The 15928-nt window shown below is 43.3% G+C and overlaps 1 protein-coding gene across 1 annotated transcript in view; it reads right to left on the bottom strand.

The window, feature by feature from the left end:
• The window catches only part of SLC24A2 (solute carrier family 24 member 2), a 366846-nt gene that overhangs the window by 127024 nt on the left and 223894 nt on the right, over nt 1-15928 (bottom strand). Inside the window, exon 5 of the mRNA XM_044286497.1 lies at nt 4660-4710. Within this exon, the coding sequence (XP_044142432.1) occupies nt 4660-4710 (51 nt within the window). The remainder of the gene's footprint in view (nt 1-4659; nt 4711-15928) is intronic.

Raw genomic sequence — 15928 nt, forward strand, 5'->3', positions numbered from 1 at the left:
AGCTCAGCTGCAGCAGTTGCTGAGGCAGGCTTCCTTTCCAGCACAAATTGTCTTACATCAGCAGGGCAAATACACAGAAACCGGTCTAGTACCATTAAGTCCTCTAAGATGTTATAAGACCCGTTTGAGGCCTAGAGTCCACTGGCGGAATGTGGTGAGTAAACTGCTGACCACATCCGGATAAGAGTCTGTATGCTTCTTCTGCAAGGACCTAAACTTTTTACGATAGACCTCAGGGGTCATCTGATACTTGGCAATGATGGCATTTTTGATTGCAGTATAATCATTATCTTGTTCCATAGGCAAGTCCGCAAAAGCATCAAGCGCTTTGTAGCGCAGCAAGGGTGTCAGGTGTCTGGCCCACTGGTCTTGGGACAGACGGTACTGACGGCAGGCTTTCTCAAAGGATCGCAAAAACAAGTCTATGTCAGTGTCCTTTTCAATGGGAGCAAATTTAAATTTTGCACTCACGTGTGATGCTGCTCCTTCCGCAGGAAAGTTGGGCGACAAACTCCGGCTGGACTGTTGCACCCTGGCCATGTCCAGTTCATGCTGGCGCTCCCGCTCAGCTTGACGTTCTGCAGCAGCGGCTTGTCGCTCCTCCGCCATGTACTGCAGGTACTTCATTGGGTCAGTGTCCATCAGCCTTTGTAATGCCTGCTGCATTATAGGATCAGCACAAGTGGACAGTCCCATACTGGCTGGTTCCAGGCGAGTACTTGGAGAAACTCTGACACCAGGGTCCGTACTGACGTCCTCCCAAGCAGAGGGAGTAACAGGGCCCGCAGGATGTTCCCTCTCACTGTCGTCAGGAGTTGCAGTCTCCGGTTCCCCCGGACTTAAGACAGATGGGTCTGCGCCCTCCGCAGTGGACACATCCAGCCCCCGCAGTTGCTGGGTATCCCATCTGAACAAGTCTTTTATCAGGTCGGCCCTTGTCTTGCGGCCGATTTCAATGCGTCGAATTTGACACAGATTTTCCAGATCTGATACATTCATTTTCTTGTAATCCACGGACATTTTCACGCCAAATAAAAGATAGATAAAGAAAACAAGGTTTTGGGAAGGGGTACTGGGTTACACCGTCCCTCTGTATATGTAAATAAAAGTATTGCTCTCAGCCACAACACCACCAAATTTGTTTGGTTCTGACAGGGTTAAATTAGTTCAACCCTGTCTAGATGCTTTGAGCACAACACAGATCCCAAACACTGCCAAACACTGTCACAAAGCGCGGCCAGCACTGTAACACGTGCTGCCCCTGCTATCACACGCCCCCTAGTGGCCTGAACTCTCAATGCCTTCCAATATGTTTCAGACCGCAGATCGTCCACTGTGGGGATGCGATCGGTGAACTGAAACCGCTGGAATTTGGGCAGCAGACAGGCTAGGAGGAAGCGTGCAGACTACAGAAAACATACACTACGCAATATGTAGGTAGACTGCCACCATCCCCTGTAACAGGGCAAGGGAAACCCTTGACTAAACACGACAACTATCCGGGTACCGACTCTTCAGAAACGGCTAGGATTCGTTCTGCGGTGCTCAGAGCAGGTATGAGGCTGAAGAAAATGACTAACGTCATTTATTATACATACAATACAAATGATTAACATATACAGAAATTATTAAAAATAACAATGATAGGGAAGGATAGTCCAGTGTAAAATAAAAAGGGAAAACAGATGAAAGGGAATACTTAGTTTCAGAAGAAGAATGTCCTTTGTGGAAAGTCCAAGAAAGTCTGTTTGTTCCAGAATAAAAAGTCCGGTAAATATGGCTGCCAGCCCACCTTGGTCCTCGTGGCTGGCTTCTTCAGATGATATTGCACAAGGGAGGACTCCCATTAGATTTCACTCATGGCCTTATGAAGGGTCCAGCTGTTAGGGCGGGATCTCAGGCTCAGCCCCTGGGCTGGTGCTGTTATTCGGAGGGAAGTTCAAATCCCAAAAATATGACATTTTCATATCTCAGCACACGTCCGTCGCACACAACTAATAATGACAAATTTACAATCCTCTGAAAACATCGATCTCATTGACACTATACATGAGGACTATATCATATTCGGTTACTGAGATGTTTAATAACCTGGATGTGGCTTATCCCAGCGGCATATGTTTTATATCAGAATACTCAGCGGATCCTGACCAACAAAATGATATAATTTACATATCTATCCTATGGATGATATTCGTACAACGGAGTAAAAATCATATGACCTATTCATTTTCCATTGGTGCCAGAAAGTCTGACTTGCAGGCCCTCTATCAGTGACAGACCAAATGTACTTGAAAGGTGTTGGTTCGCACCTAGCTGTGAGATTTCTGCAGCAAGGAAGTTCTTTGTGTAGGGTTAATTAAGAAGACTAGCTGTAATTACATTAAGACAACAGTTTGTAATTACAGGAATTGAATTTATTTTTATTGCGTTATCTGCTGGGCATCAGGAATTGAATCTGTAATTCCTAGATGCGACAATCAAAAAATCGATTGACTGCGTTTTATTTCCGGATATCTTGCGGTTTCTCGCGGTTCATCCGTGACACCACCAATGATGGAGGGGGGGAGGGCGCACTGCCCACCAAAGATTTTAATACTAGGAAGGGGGGGAGGGCGCACTGCCCACCAATGCAAACATTGTAGAAACATTCCCAATACCCGGCCTCTGACAGGGAGCTGCTGTCCGCACAATTAACCCCTCAGGTGCCACGGATGGCAGCGCCCTGTCAGAGGTGCGTCCCCATCACCATGGGAACACCTCGGGTTTAGATAATACCATCGGATCAGTTTTCTCCAATCCGATGGTATATTTTAACTTCAAGCGTCCCATCACCATGGGAATGCCTCTCCACGCCCAGATCCTCGCCGATCCACTGCTCGGGTAAACAGAGCCATCTCAGCCCTGCTATTGCCCGCAGCAGGGCTAAGCTACTAAACAAACTATCTGCCTGGCGCCCGGAACTGCATGTCCCGGGCGATACGATTTTTTTTTTTTCCATAGCCATATTAATTTTCACATAGCCATATGAGGACTTATTTTTTGCAGAATATGCATTTGTTAACGTCCCCACTTAATTTACCATGTGTTGTATTGGCAAAAAATTCTTTGTGCGGTAAAGTAAAATAAAAATCCCACAATTCCACTGAGGTTTTTGGGGTTTTGATATCACGGCGTACACCGTGCTCTAAAATGACATGACCTTTTTCTGCGGCTTAATACCAAACATGTATAGTTATTATTTTGTTTAGATACATAAAAAAAAAAAAAAAGAAATCGATATCTATTACAAGTGCCATAACTTATTTTTTTACTATTAATGTAGCATTGGGAGGGCTTATTTTTGCAGGATGAGTTGTACTTTTCACTAGTATTATTTTGGGGAACATGAGTTATTGATTAACTTTTATTATTTTTTGGGACGGGGGATAAACGAAAAACATGAATTTTCCATTGTATTTAATAGCGTTCACATGCATGATAAATAAAAAGTAAATGATAAGTTTATATATGGCAGATTGAGGTACCATGTTATCACTGATTCTAATCAGTAAATAAGGATAGGTCATCAGTAAAAAAACAAAAAACAAACACTTGGAAAACCCCTTTAACACATATATATATATATATATACACTGTACAGTAATCTTTTATGAGTATTCTAAAATGTGTTTCTTAGGTTTTCTCCAGTCACATTAATTATTGCTCAGCAGTAAATGTGAGGTTACATGTGAAATGTAAATTGTGAATATTTAAATTTCAGGAGGATTAGTCCATGTTACTGGAAATAAAATAGCCTTTACATAGTGTAAAGTATATTTATGATATCAGTCAAACAAGACTGGTCCAAACATAGAAAAGTGAAATTTTGGTGACAGGTTGCTCTTTTATATCGCACATCACTTACAGGTTATTTGTATAGTTAAATATGCGGTGTCATCTGTTTTTACTTTTTTACTATAATTTCACATGTCTTTGTGTATAGTTTAGCTCAGTTTTTAGGGTACAGCCACACAGTCAGTTTTCTGCACACAGTTTTGGAAGCCAAAATCGGGAGTGGATCATAAAGGGGGAAAGTACAAAGGACAGATATGACTTTTTTTTTTTTTTTATTCACTCCTGGTTTTGGCTTCCAAAACTGCATGCATGTTCAAAGCTATTGATAAATGCATATAACACTTTAGTCAGGGAACAGAAATGCACAGTAGATGGAAATTCACAAAGATCCATTTCACAAAAGCATAATAGGCCCTTCATCCTGTAATTACTAATCAGCTATCTGTTCTAATATGGTAGTAAGTCAAAAGTAAATATAATTAAGCAATACATCTCCTGAATAGTAATACCCTCAAGCAACTTCCTATTATAAAATGAAGTAACAGACACGTCATAATAAGCGTATAATGCTTTTCTGGCCAAACATACTAGTACACATTTGGTGTCCCTAAGGTCAAATACTGTGGCAAGCAGTACTGTATATCTGAAAAACACAAGAAACACAACTGAAGGCAAACAACATCAAACCAGGCAAACACCGACACCAACAACTGCAGCAGCCTTGGTGAACCATGCAGGGATGAAGAATAATCATATAAATAAAAGGTACAAATAAGCCAATACAAACAACAAAATACTAGCAAGTTTTCCAAAAAATCTTACCTTCTTCAGTCATAGTGTCATAATATTTTAGCTTTCCATATGCTCCAAGTTCTATAACATCACAGTAAAAACAGATAATTAAGGCTCCAGAAATAAAAAATACTGCAGGCAAATGAATACAAGAAGTAAAAATGGCCCATGTAATGGCTAGTATTCATTTGAGGGAGGTTTCTAACTTAATCTTCTAATTTACAATTAGAATACTTGCAAACATGGTTACTTCTGCCATAGTGGTAGCAGGATTTGACAACTCTATTATCCCATTTACTAGAATTATGTACACTGTATTTTGTAGCATCAGCTTGGTGGCATTTTTTAAGAGGGTTGACAGAGACCTAAAAAACTTTAGAGGTAGTTATAAAAAAAAAAAAAAAAAAAAAGTGCACACTACCACTGAAACTATTCATTGGCAGACAGCAGCGACATGACAAATGGCATATTGTATTTCTTGTCCAGTGGGGACCACAAGCAATGGAGAGGGGGGCTGCAGCACTGGAATTGGGACTGTCTGACCATGTAAGTGGAGCTTTTATTATTTTGAGCCCATGCCTGGGCACCCCTACATTTTTTTAGGTATCGGACAACCTCTTTAAGGGTAATATATTGTCAGGAAATTATCAGTTGTTTAAATTTAAAAACATTTCAGGTTAAACACGCTCACATTTAATAACATATTTGAGTTTTTTTCCAGTTCCATGTCACTGTCACATTTGTAACAAACCTGAAATATTGCAATTTTCACACCGGCCACTGAGCAGTCAACTTACCAAAGGGCAGGATTATATTGAAAGCTACTGCTGCTTGAAACAGTATCTTTGACAACAATGGATCCGGACTCCCTATGTGTATGTTACAGAGCATGCTCACAACACTCTTGCATATAAATAAATTCTCAACATTTTTTCTGTCTCAGGTTTCTTATGTTTACGTTCTTGCTATGAAGCATATGTCAATGTCAGATATGTGTGGTTCTCCCCTCTGGAACTTGCACCTATCACTAGAAAGGGGCCACAAAGTAAACAAAGGCGCAAAGGGAGTGATGAAAACAGCAAAGCACTGGCTCAGCTATTTCCGGAAATCTCACAGAGGTGAATGGAGCTGTGCACTCTCCATTCACTTCTATGGGAGTTCCGGAAGTAGCCAAGGGCGCTTGCTTGGCTCTTTTTGGCAGTCCCATAGAAGTGAATGGAGAGCATGCCAGCGCCTGCATGATACACTCGCCTTCACTTTGGGGGCTACGTTCTAGATATAGGAGCAGCTCCCAGAGGTGGCACCTATGTGACATTGCTGGCATACCACCACGATATGCCACCAATGTGTGAGATGGGCCAACCCCTTTAAGCATGTAAAGAAAATTAAAATAATGCAGTCAGAAAATAAAAACTGATTAAAAAAAAAAGAATTTTAGTGTATAGATAGATACATGCCTAACTATATTAGTGATAAAGCCTGCACCTACAGTATATAATATAAAATAAAATAAAATACAATGAGGAATTACAAAACTCATAAGGGCTCATGCAAATGGCAGTGTCCTGTACAATGCTGTGTGCACCTAACCTATTCAGTGCTGGTTTGATTCATATTGGCTAATCTTCAAAAAAACTGGAATAACCACCCCACCCGTGTACAAGGAGTTGGGACAGAGCTAATGACATGTGACTCCATCAGCACTGAACACGTTAGATGGATGTTATGACCAAGAATCTACAATCCATACATACACTACTCAAAAAAGTTAGGGCTCTTTCACACGAGTGGATGCGGTGCGGGTAATCCGCTGCGTGAAGTAGATTCAAGTCCTGTTCCAGACAGCAGAGACATGGAGCATTAACATGATTGATAATGCTCCTCGCCTCTCTGTGAGCTTTTTACTACAAAATCAAAGTGAGATAAAGTTGTCACTGTGATTTTGTAACAAACAGGTCACAGAGAGGCACGGAGCATTATCAATCATGTTAATTCTCTGTCCAAAAATTTATAAAATTAAGAATAATAAAATTAAAACAAAAAAAAGTTCACCACTGCGTTTCTTGATGTCGGATCGGCTTAGCTGTCCTCCGTGTGATGCGGGTTAAAATCACAATGAATTAGTCTTTATACAAAAGGTGGTCGTGCTGCCAGGTATACGTCTCAATTCACAAGCTCAAGAGAAGCGGCAATCTCCTTTGACACAGCCAACACTTGAGTCCCGCCAGATAGTAGCCTTTCCTCAAAGCAACCTTACTACGGAATTAAAGTTTCAGGTACATAGTGAAGGGTCGCAAAGTCGAGTTGACAAAACTTTTTAACCGCCTCCGGACCGCCTAACGCAGAATTGCGGTCCGGATGCGGTCGACTCATTCCTCCTGGACGCATCCGTGCGTCATCTTGCGAGACGCGAGATGACACGCATAGCCGGCCCACGCATGCGCATTGCGGGCCGGCAAAAGTTGCAGCAGAAGTTCGTCACCAGCCTGCCAGCCAATGATCATCGCTGGCAGGCTGGTGATTTTCAAAAAAACTAATCACAACCCTGTTAACACATTATATTTATAAATATAATTTGTTAAATGGCTTCTGTGCTCCTCTGCTGGTCCTTTTCGTCGGTTGGTCCCAGCAGAGGAGCATAGATCACTGTAAGTGCACAAACACCACACATTTTGCCCCAGATCACCCCCCATCACCCCAATTGACCCCTTGATCACCGCTGTCAATCACTAGTGAAAGGGAAAAAAGTGTAAACTGTCACTTTTTTTTCTTCACCAGTATTGACGGTTAGGTTTTAGGTTAGTTTAGGCCCCTTTGTTAGGTAGTTAGCATCGGTTAGCGCCCACCGCACCGCAGTCACTGATTCACTGATTAGCGTATCGATAATCAGCATTGGTACTTTTAGGCCCCGTTCACACGGGCAATGCGGGAAAATGTGCGGGAGCGTTGCGGGAACACCCGCGATTTTTCCGCGCGAGTGCAAAACATTGTCATGCGTTTTGCACTCTCGTTAGAAAAATCGCGCGTGTTTGGTACCCAAACCTGAATTTCTTCACAGAAGTTCAGGCTTAGGATCGATGTTCTGTAGATTGTATTATTTTCCCTTATAACATGGTTATAAGGGAAAATAATAGCATTCTGAATACAGAATGCATAGTAAAATTGCGCTGGAAGGGTTAAAAAAAGAATTAAAAATAATTTAACTCACCTTAATCCACTTGCTCGCGTAGCCGGCATCTCCTTCTGGCTCCTTTGCTGAACAGGACCTGGGGTGAGCATTAAATACATGAACAGGACCTGTGATGACGTCACTCCGGTCATCACATGATCCATCACATGATCTTTTACCATGGTGATGGATCATGTGATGAGCGTAGTGACGTCACCAAAGGTCCTTGTTACTGCACAAAGCTCAGATGAAGACAGAAGGAGATGCCGGGCTACGCGAGCAAGTGGATTAAGGTGAGTTAAAAAAAAAATAATAATAATTTTTTAACCCTTCCAGCGCAATTTTACTATGCATTCTGTATTCAGAATGCTATTATTTCCCCTTATAACCATGTTATAAGGGAAAATAATAATGATCGGGTCTCCATCCCGATCGTCTCCTAGCAACCGTGCGTGAAAATCGCACCGCATCCGCACTTGCTTGCGGATGCTTGCGATTTTCACGCAACCCCATTCACTTCTATGGGGCCTGCGTTGCGTGGATTATCGCACCGCAACGCACAAAGAGGAGCATGCTGCGATTTTCACGCAACGCATAAGTGATGCGTGAAAATCACCGCTCATGTAAACAGCCCCATAGAAATGAATGGGTCGGTATTCAATGCGGGTGCAATGCGTTCAACTCACGCATATGCATCCGCGCGGAATACTCGCCCGTGTGAAAGGGGCCTTATAGTATCTGTAAGTGATCAGAACTGATCACAGTCAGCTCTATAATAGTATTCGTGTCACTTTAGCTCGCCCTCCACCCAAAACGCAGTGTTTGCCCGATCAGGCCTGATCGGTCGCCCACACGTGTGTTCACCAACGCCCGCCCCGCCGCAGTGACAATTTTTTATTTATTTTTTTATCACTGCACAATCACTTTACAAGCGCTGCGGCGATAAAAAAAATCAGTTTTGATATTTTTTATCAATCGCAGCGGCTTCCGGTACTTCACTAGCCTCCCATTTGTAAGACAGGCTTGCTTTTTTTCTTGGGTAGTATCAGGGAATACCCCCTAAATTTAGTTGACCAAATGGCAAGTAAGGGGTATTCTTCTGAAGAGGCCTACAGGCTTCTGACCCAGTTGGATGAGGAATGGGAACCCTCATCTGACGAATCCAGCGGGTCAGAATACAAACCTGTAGAAAGCAGTGGCAGTCTGACCCAAAGTTTGGACGATGAGGTTGAGGTCCCTGATACCACCAGGCATACCCGGCCCCGTGTTGCTAGACCACAGGTTGCGCAGGATCCGCTTCAAGGGCAGCAGAGTCAGATTATGTGGTGAGGCATACACCAGCAGCGCAGCCCATCCTGGACCTAGTACCAGCACTGCCGTAGAACATGGTGAAGTGGCGAGCACCAGAAGGGCAGTTGAAGCTGGTACAGTGGCACGTGCAGTAGTTCCCCTGTCGCAGCCACCGCACAGACAGGCCCGTAGAGCCCCTAGAGTCCCTGAGGTGCTGGCAAACCCTGATTGGCGGCTGAAGTTGGGGGCTGCACCAGTAGTTCCCCTTTTCACCGCCCAGTCTGGAGTTTGGGTTGAGACAGCTCAGATCGGATCGGCAATGGTTTTTTTTTTAGCTGTTCTTGACTGCGGAGCTCTTGTACTTAGTCGTGGCAGAAAAAAAATCGGTATGCCACTCAATTTATAGCCGCCAACCCGGGAAGCTTTTATGCCTAGTCTTTCCGGTGGAAACCCGTCCAAGTTTCTGAATGTAAAACTTTTCTGGGCCTTCTCCTCAACATGGGCCTGACAAAAAAGCATGAATTGCGGTCATATTGGTCCACAAACTCAATTCATCACATGCCCATGTTCTCTGCTGCCATTTCCAGGACATGATTTAAGACCATCCTGCGTTTCCTGCACTTTAGTGACAACAGCACCTCTCGTCCTAGAGGCCACCCAGCTTTTGACCGGCTCCACAAAATTCGGCCCCTCATAGACCACCTTAACACCAAATTTGCAGATTTGTATACCCCTGAGCAAAACATCTGCATAGACGAGTCCCTTATACATTTTACCGGGCGCCTTGGCTTCAAACAATACATCCCAAGCAAGCGCGCCCGGTATGGGGTCAAATTGTATAAGCTCTGTGAAAGGGCCACAGGCTATACGCACAAATTTTGTGTCTATGAGGGTAAAGATCAGACCCTGGAGCCGGTCGGTTGCCCTGACTACCTGGGGAGCAGTGGGAAGACAGTCTGGGACTTGGTGTCACCCTTATTTGGCAAGTGGTACCATCTTTATGTGGACAATTTGTACACAAGTGTGCCCCTCTTCAGGCATTTGTTTCTAGAACAGATTGGCTGCTGTGGCACCACGCGACCTAGTCGCCGGGGCTTCCCCCAATGGCTTGTTACCACCCGTCATGCAAGGGGGGAGAGGGCTGCCTTGTGTAACGAAGAACTGCTTGCGGTGAAATGGAGAGACAAGCGTGATGTTTACATGCTCTCCTCCATTCACGCAGACACGACAATACAAATTGAACGAGCAACCAGTGTCATTGAAAAGCCCCTCTCGGTCCACGACTATAATTTGCTCATGGGAAGGGTGGACTTCAATGACCAGATGTTGGCTTATTTAGTGTCCCGCCGCACCAGACGCTGGTATAAGAAGGTGTCTGTATATTTAATTAAATTGGCTATGTACAATAGTTTTGTTATCTACAGTAAGGCTGGGAGAACAGGATCCTTCCTCAAATTTCAGGAAGAGATCATCGAGAACCTCCTCTATCCAGGAGGTTCCGTGGCCCAATCCACCAGTGTAGTGAGCCGTCTACATGAGCGACAGTTCCCCAATGTCGTTGCTGGTACCTCAACCCAAGCGCCACCCCGAAAAAGATGTTGTGTCTGTAGCAGGAGTGGAATAAGGCGTGACTCCCGCTATTTCTGTCCTGACTGCCCTGACCACCCTGCCCTATGCTTAGGGGAGTGTTTCCGGAAGTACCACACACAGGTACACTATTAGCATAGGGATTTCGTCACACAAGACAGGCACATAGGGCTGTTAGGGCTCTTTCACACAGAGCTGCTGCAAACCTCTCCTTTCACCTGGGACAAAGTGCATAATGGGCGATTTGCGCTTTGTACATTGTCCCATGGGAAGGAGAGGTTTGTCCTATAAAGGTAAAAAAAGCAAAACAAAAAAAAATCACCGGTAAGCAAAAAAGTTTATGTTCTTTTCCAAAAGTTCAATAAAGTTTATAAAAGTTAATGTTCTGTTCAAATGTTATATAAAGTTAATGTTAATAAATTTATTGCGTTGCGGCCTGTTTTTTTTTTTTTGTTTTTTTTACTTTCTAGGCGGACCAACCGATGAACCAGCTGCAGCACTGATGTGCATTCTGACAGAAGCATTGTGCTGCTGTCAGATTACACAAAAGTCGGTGTATGCGGCACTGCAAGACGAGATTTCTCCTCTGCAGCAAAAAAGATACGTTTGCCGAGGCTTATGAGCTGTGGGGCGGTGTTCATATGCTTTGGCAAACACTTTGTATATAAAAAAATAAAATAAAAAATCCCGGCAATGATTTATTCATCCACATCGATTAATGTGAATGGAGAAATCTGGTTTGCCAGGGCATACAAGCTGAGTGGGTTTAGATGTTGGGCAGAGCTCCTATGTCCTGGCAGACGCCTTTCCCCTCCTTTTTTTTTTGGGCAGAGATTTTTTTCATCCACATTAATCGATGCGAATGAATAAATCTGTGCCGTTCATTTTTTCGTTCAGCCCAGAGGCTGAACGAAAAAAAAAAATCTCATTACCCGTATGCTCAATATAAGGAGAATAGCATTAACTCCTAATGCTGGCCATACATGTAATGATTGCGGAGACCCTCAAATGCCAGGTCAGTACAAACACCCCACAAATGACCCCATTTTGGAAAGAAGACACCCCAAGGTATTCGTTGAGGGGCATATTGAGTCCATGAAAGATTGAACTTTTTGTCCCAAGTTAGCGGAAAGAGAGACTCTGTGAGGAAAAAAAAAAATCTATTTCTGCTAACTTGTGCCAAAAAAAAAAAAAATCTATGAACTCGCCATGCCCCTCATGGAATACCTTGGGGTGTCTTCTTTCCAAAATGGGGTCACATGTGGGGTATTTATACTGCCCTGGCATTTTAGGGGCCCTAAAGTGTGAGAAGAAGTCTGGAATCCAAATGTCTAAAAATGCCCTCCTAAAAGGTACTCATTGGAATTTGGGCCCCTTTGCGCACCTAGGCTGCAAAAAAGGGTCACACGTGGTATCACAGTACTCAGGAGAAGTTGGGCAATGTGTTTTGGGGTGTCTTTTTACATATACTCATGCTGGGTGAGAGAAATATCTCTCTAAAATGACAACTTTGTATAAAAAAAATGGGAAAAGTTGACTTTTAGAGATATTTCTCTCACCTAACATAGGTATATGTAAATATACACCCCTAAACACATTGCCCTACTTCTTCTGAGTACGGTGATACCACATGTGTGACACTTTTTTGCAGCCTAGGTGGGCAAAGGGGCCCAAATTCTAAAGAGCACCTTTAGGATTTCACAGGGCATTTTTCACACATTTGGATTTCAAACTACTTCTCATGCATTAGGGCCCCTATAATGCCAGGGCAGTATAAATACCCCACAAGTGACCCCATTTTGGAAAGAAGACACCCCAAGGTATTTCGTGATGGGCATAGTGAGTTCATGGAAGTTTTTATTTTTTGTCACAAGTTAGTGGAATATGAGACTTTGTAATAAAAAAAATAAAAAAATAAAAAAATCATCATTTTCCACTAACTTGTGACAAAAAATAAAAACTTCTATAAACTCAATATGCCCATCAGCGAATACCTTAGGGTATCTACTTTCTGAAATGGGGTCATTTGTGGGGTGTTTCTACTGTCTGGGCATTGTAGAACCTCAGGAAACATGACAGGTGCTCAGAAAGTCAGAGTTGCTTTAAAATGCGGAAATTCACATTTTTGTACCATAGTTTGTAAACGCTATAACTTTTGCGCAAACCAATAAATATACACTTATAGCATTTTGTTTTTTATCAAAGACATGTAGAACAATACATTTAGAGAATTTTTTTTATAGAAATGCAGTTTTATTTGAAAAATGTTACAACTGAAAGTGAGAAATTTCATTTTTTTGCAAAAAAATTGGTACATTTCGATTAATAACAAAAAAAGTAAAAATGTCAGCAGCAATGAAATACCACCAAATGAAAGCTCTATTAGTGAGAAGAAAAGGAGGTAAAATTAATGTGGGTGGTAAGTTGTATGACCGAGCAATAAACCGTGAAAGTAGTGTAGTGCAGAATTGTAAAAAGTGGTCTGGTCATTAAGGGGGTTTAAGCTAGGGGAGCTGAGGTGGTTAATATAATCACAATAAAATTGTGAAAACACGCCTTATAATAATCATAAAATCAGGTCCATCAGTCCACACTGCCCGACCTAGGTTTCGCCGATAAGGCTTCCTCAGGGGCGACCATAACACCCTCCTCAACACACTTCATTTATATAGGGTAAATCTGCAAAGTTTCCCCTCCCCTTTTTGCAGTAGCACCCACCCTATTAAATTCACTCTTTTAAATCATTTTTTACATATTCTATTGAACATGTCACATACTCTTCCTTAGGACCACAAATATTCATAAGAACATACATACGTAAATAATGATGTATATAGACATATACAAATCATATCCGGTATCAGAGCTCAGTACACTCCCGCTCCTATTTGGAGCGCTACAAATTTTCCCAATATTTCTTCAAACAATATCCAACATAGTCATATATCTCACAATAACTTCTTAATCTGTCCCTCCCGTACTATTTTATTAAAATTACCTCCCTCCTTTATCTCTTAACTTCATTCATAACTTTTTCCACAGTCACATGATAACAACCAATAGCTTTCTACTATCGGCTTGTGTTACACCCTCTTCACTCCCACTTGTTGTTCAACCAATAATCAGAGACCCTATGTTTACCTCACGCTATTCCACTAAACAGGGCTTCAAGTCAAAATCAATGTTTAAACCATGGGGCTGTAGTGTCTTCATTTTAAATATCCATTCCACTTCTCGTAGATCTATCTGTCTAATGGGGTTCACCTCCTCTCCAATCCGACTTTACCTTTTCCACCCCTTTGCCATGCATTTTTTTTTTTATGTAAATACACTGACTTTCCAGCCCCTTCTTTATATTGTTAATATGCTCATGTATCCTCGTTTTAAGTTTACGCAATGTTTACCCTATGTTAAGTTTACCCTATTTTAAAAACTAAGATACATGAGCATATTAACAATATAAAGAAAGGGCTGGAGAGTCACAGTGTATGAATGCATTTAAAAAAAATGCATGGCAAGGATCTGAGAGGCCTGTGGTTTGCAGGGGTGGAAAAAGGTAAAGTCGGATTGGAGAGGAGGTGACCCCATTAGACAGATAGATCTACGAGAAGTGGAAGGGATATTAAAAATGAAGACACTACAGCCCCATGGTTTAAACATTAATTAAAGGGGTTGTCCAGGTTCAGAGCTGAACCTGGACAGCCCTCCATTTTCACCCAAGCAGCCCCCCTGACATGAGCATCGGAGCAGTTCATGCGCCGATGCTCTCCTTTGCCCTGCGCTAAATTGCACAGGGCAAAGGCATTTTTCTGAGTTCCGGTGACGTACCGGGCTCTCTATGGGGCTGACAGGAACCCCGGTGCCGTCACCGGCACTGATGGGCGGGATTTGGCTCTGCCCTAGCCAGTAAAACGGCTAGGGCAGAGCTAAAGCCCGCCCCTCAGAGCCGGTGACGTCACCGAACACACTGCTGGGCGGAAGTTACCGCCCGGCAGTGTGTTATTGAAAACACAAGAGCCTGTGCCCTGCGCGATCTAGCGCAGGGCACTGGAGCGCATCGGAGCATGAGATGCTCCGATGCTAGGCTCAGGGGGGCTGCCGGGGTGAAAATAAGGGTATGTCCGGGTTCAGCTCTGAACCTGGACAACCCCTTTAAGGTGTGCACAGCTGTTAAATTGTGCTCCGTTAACTTTATTGCACCCAGGTACAGTATTAGATGAAAATTTCAGTCTGTATAGCCCACACACTGTCAAGAATTCAACTCTCTCTTATAAGCTAAAAGTTTTTTTTATAATTTTTTTTGTTCATGGTAAAGTTCTGAACGGATACCAACGTTTGCATTATAGGTGCGGATCCGTCTGTGCAGATACCAGACGGATCTGCACCTAACGCAGGTGTGAAAGTAGCCTTAGTTGTCAGTCAAACACTCACTTGAACTACAGCAATTCCCCCCCCCCCCCCCCCTCATACACACACAGCTGAGTCAAAGGTGCATGTGTTTGTCAATGGAGAAAGTGAAAAAAGCTCTGGCAGTGATTGAGTGATTGGTCTACCTTGAGGCAGATATTTACCATGCTGGATCCTTCTATCTCACGACATTTGCCATTTAGGGCTCGTTTACACGACTGTGTGAAGCCCGTGCTGTGAATCGCAAATTGCGGTCCGCAATGTACGGCACCGTCCGTGGGGCAGGCGCATGGGGATTGCAGACCCATTCACTTGAATGAGTCCGCGATCCTTCCGTTCCGCAAAAAGATAGAGCAAGTTCTATCTTTTTGCGGTGCGGAAGCACAGAACGGAACCCCAGAAAGCACTCCGTAGAGCTTCCGTAGTGTTCCGTTCCGCATTTCTGGATTGGCGTACCCATTAAAATGGATGGGTCCGCATCTGTGATGCAGAATGGCCACGGAACGTGAATGTGGTCCACAATATGGCAACAGGCATCACACGTTCGTGTGAATGAGCCCTTAGAAAGAGTTGCAAACCTTCACACAGATAAGATGGTTGTTCAGTCCCGTCAAAAAACGCCATGTTAAAATGTGTTCCGTTCCGCATTTTCGGATTTGCGTACCCATTAAAATGAATGGGTCCATATCCGTGATGCGGAATGGCCACGGAACGCGAATGCGGTCCACAATACGGCAACAGGCATCAGACGTTCGTGTGAATGAGCCCTTAGGAAGAGTTGCAAAGCTTCACACAGATAAGATGGTTGTTCAGTCCCGCAAAAATCGCCATGTTAAAATCCATAAA

This window comes from Bufo gargarizans, chromosome 1 (genome assembly GCF_014858855.1).
Source record: "Bufo gargarizans isolate SCDJY-AF-19 chromosome 1, ASM1485885v1, whole genome shotgun sequence".
Lineage (NCBI taxonomy): Eukaryota > Metazoa > Chordata > Amphibia > Anura > Bufonidae > Bufo > Bufo gargarizans.